This window comes from Phytophthora parasitica (assembly GCF_000247585.1).
Source record: "Phytophthora parasitica INRA-310 unplaced genomic scaffold supercont2.237, whole genome shotgun sequence".
Lineage (NCBI taxonomy): Eukaryota > Oomycota > Peronosporomycetes > Peronosporales > Peronosporaceae > Phytophthora > Phytophthora nicotianae.
Genome location: NW_008649223.1, coordinates 1 through 511, shown reverse-complemented (window position 1 = coordinate 511; position 511 = coordinate 1). Strand labels below are relative to the sequence as shown.

The window sequence follows — 511 nt, the reverse complement described above, 5'->3', positions numbered from 1 at the left end:
TATCGAGGATCAGGCAGCTCGATTATTGCGCACTATTCGTTCAAGTAAGCACGAGTAACTTTTTAGGACTATAACTTCAACGTACGTAGCCATTTCGTGTCGCGATGAAGTCGCTTTGTGCATGGGAGGAAGTTTCACGCATCCGTGAGTATACCGACAAGGAGGTGCTACACACACGAAGAGAATGGAAGCACAACGCAGACAAGGTTTTTGGTCAGAGTTCTATGCTTGGCCCACACGCATTCAACCCGTACGCCCCCATAAATTTCACGTTTTCGTGGTAATGATCCGTCATGGGTCTTGGCGAATGGGACCCTACTCCAGCGATGGAACTACATGTCTTGAGTAAACTAAACAGTAACAATAAGCATAACCTTAATTAAACTTCTGTCGTTGTCTTCACCGTGCTGGAATGTACCGAGGGGATGTCATCGTAAAATCTTTAACGTGAAAACCTAACTCGTGGTCAGCGTAGGCTTTGGATGCTCGAGTAGGACCTCAAGTCAAGGCC

The 511-nt window shown here is 46.6% G+C and overlaps 1 protein-coding gene across 1 annotated transcript; it reads left to right on the top strand.

The window, feature by feature from the left end:
• Positions 1-104: 104 nt before the first annotated feature.
• Positions 105-349, top strand: PPTG_24804 (hypothetical protein; the record flags this gene model as incomplete). The annotated part of the gene is made up of 2 exons (XM_008918587.1): positions 105-250; positions 325-349. 2 exons carry the CDS (start codon positions 105-107, stop codon positions 347-349), a joined length of 171 nt encoding a protein of 56 aa, XP_008916835.1.
• Positions 350-511: the final 162 nt, after the last annotated feature.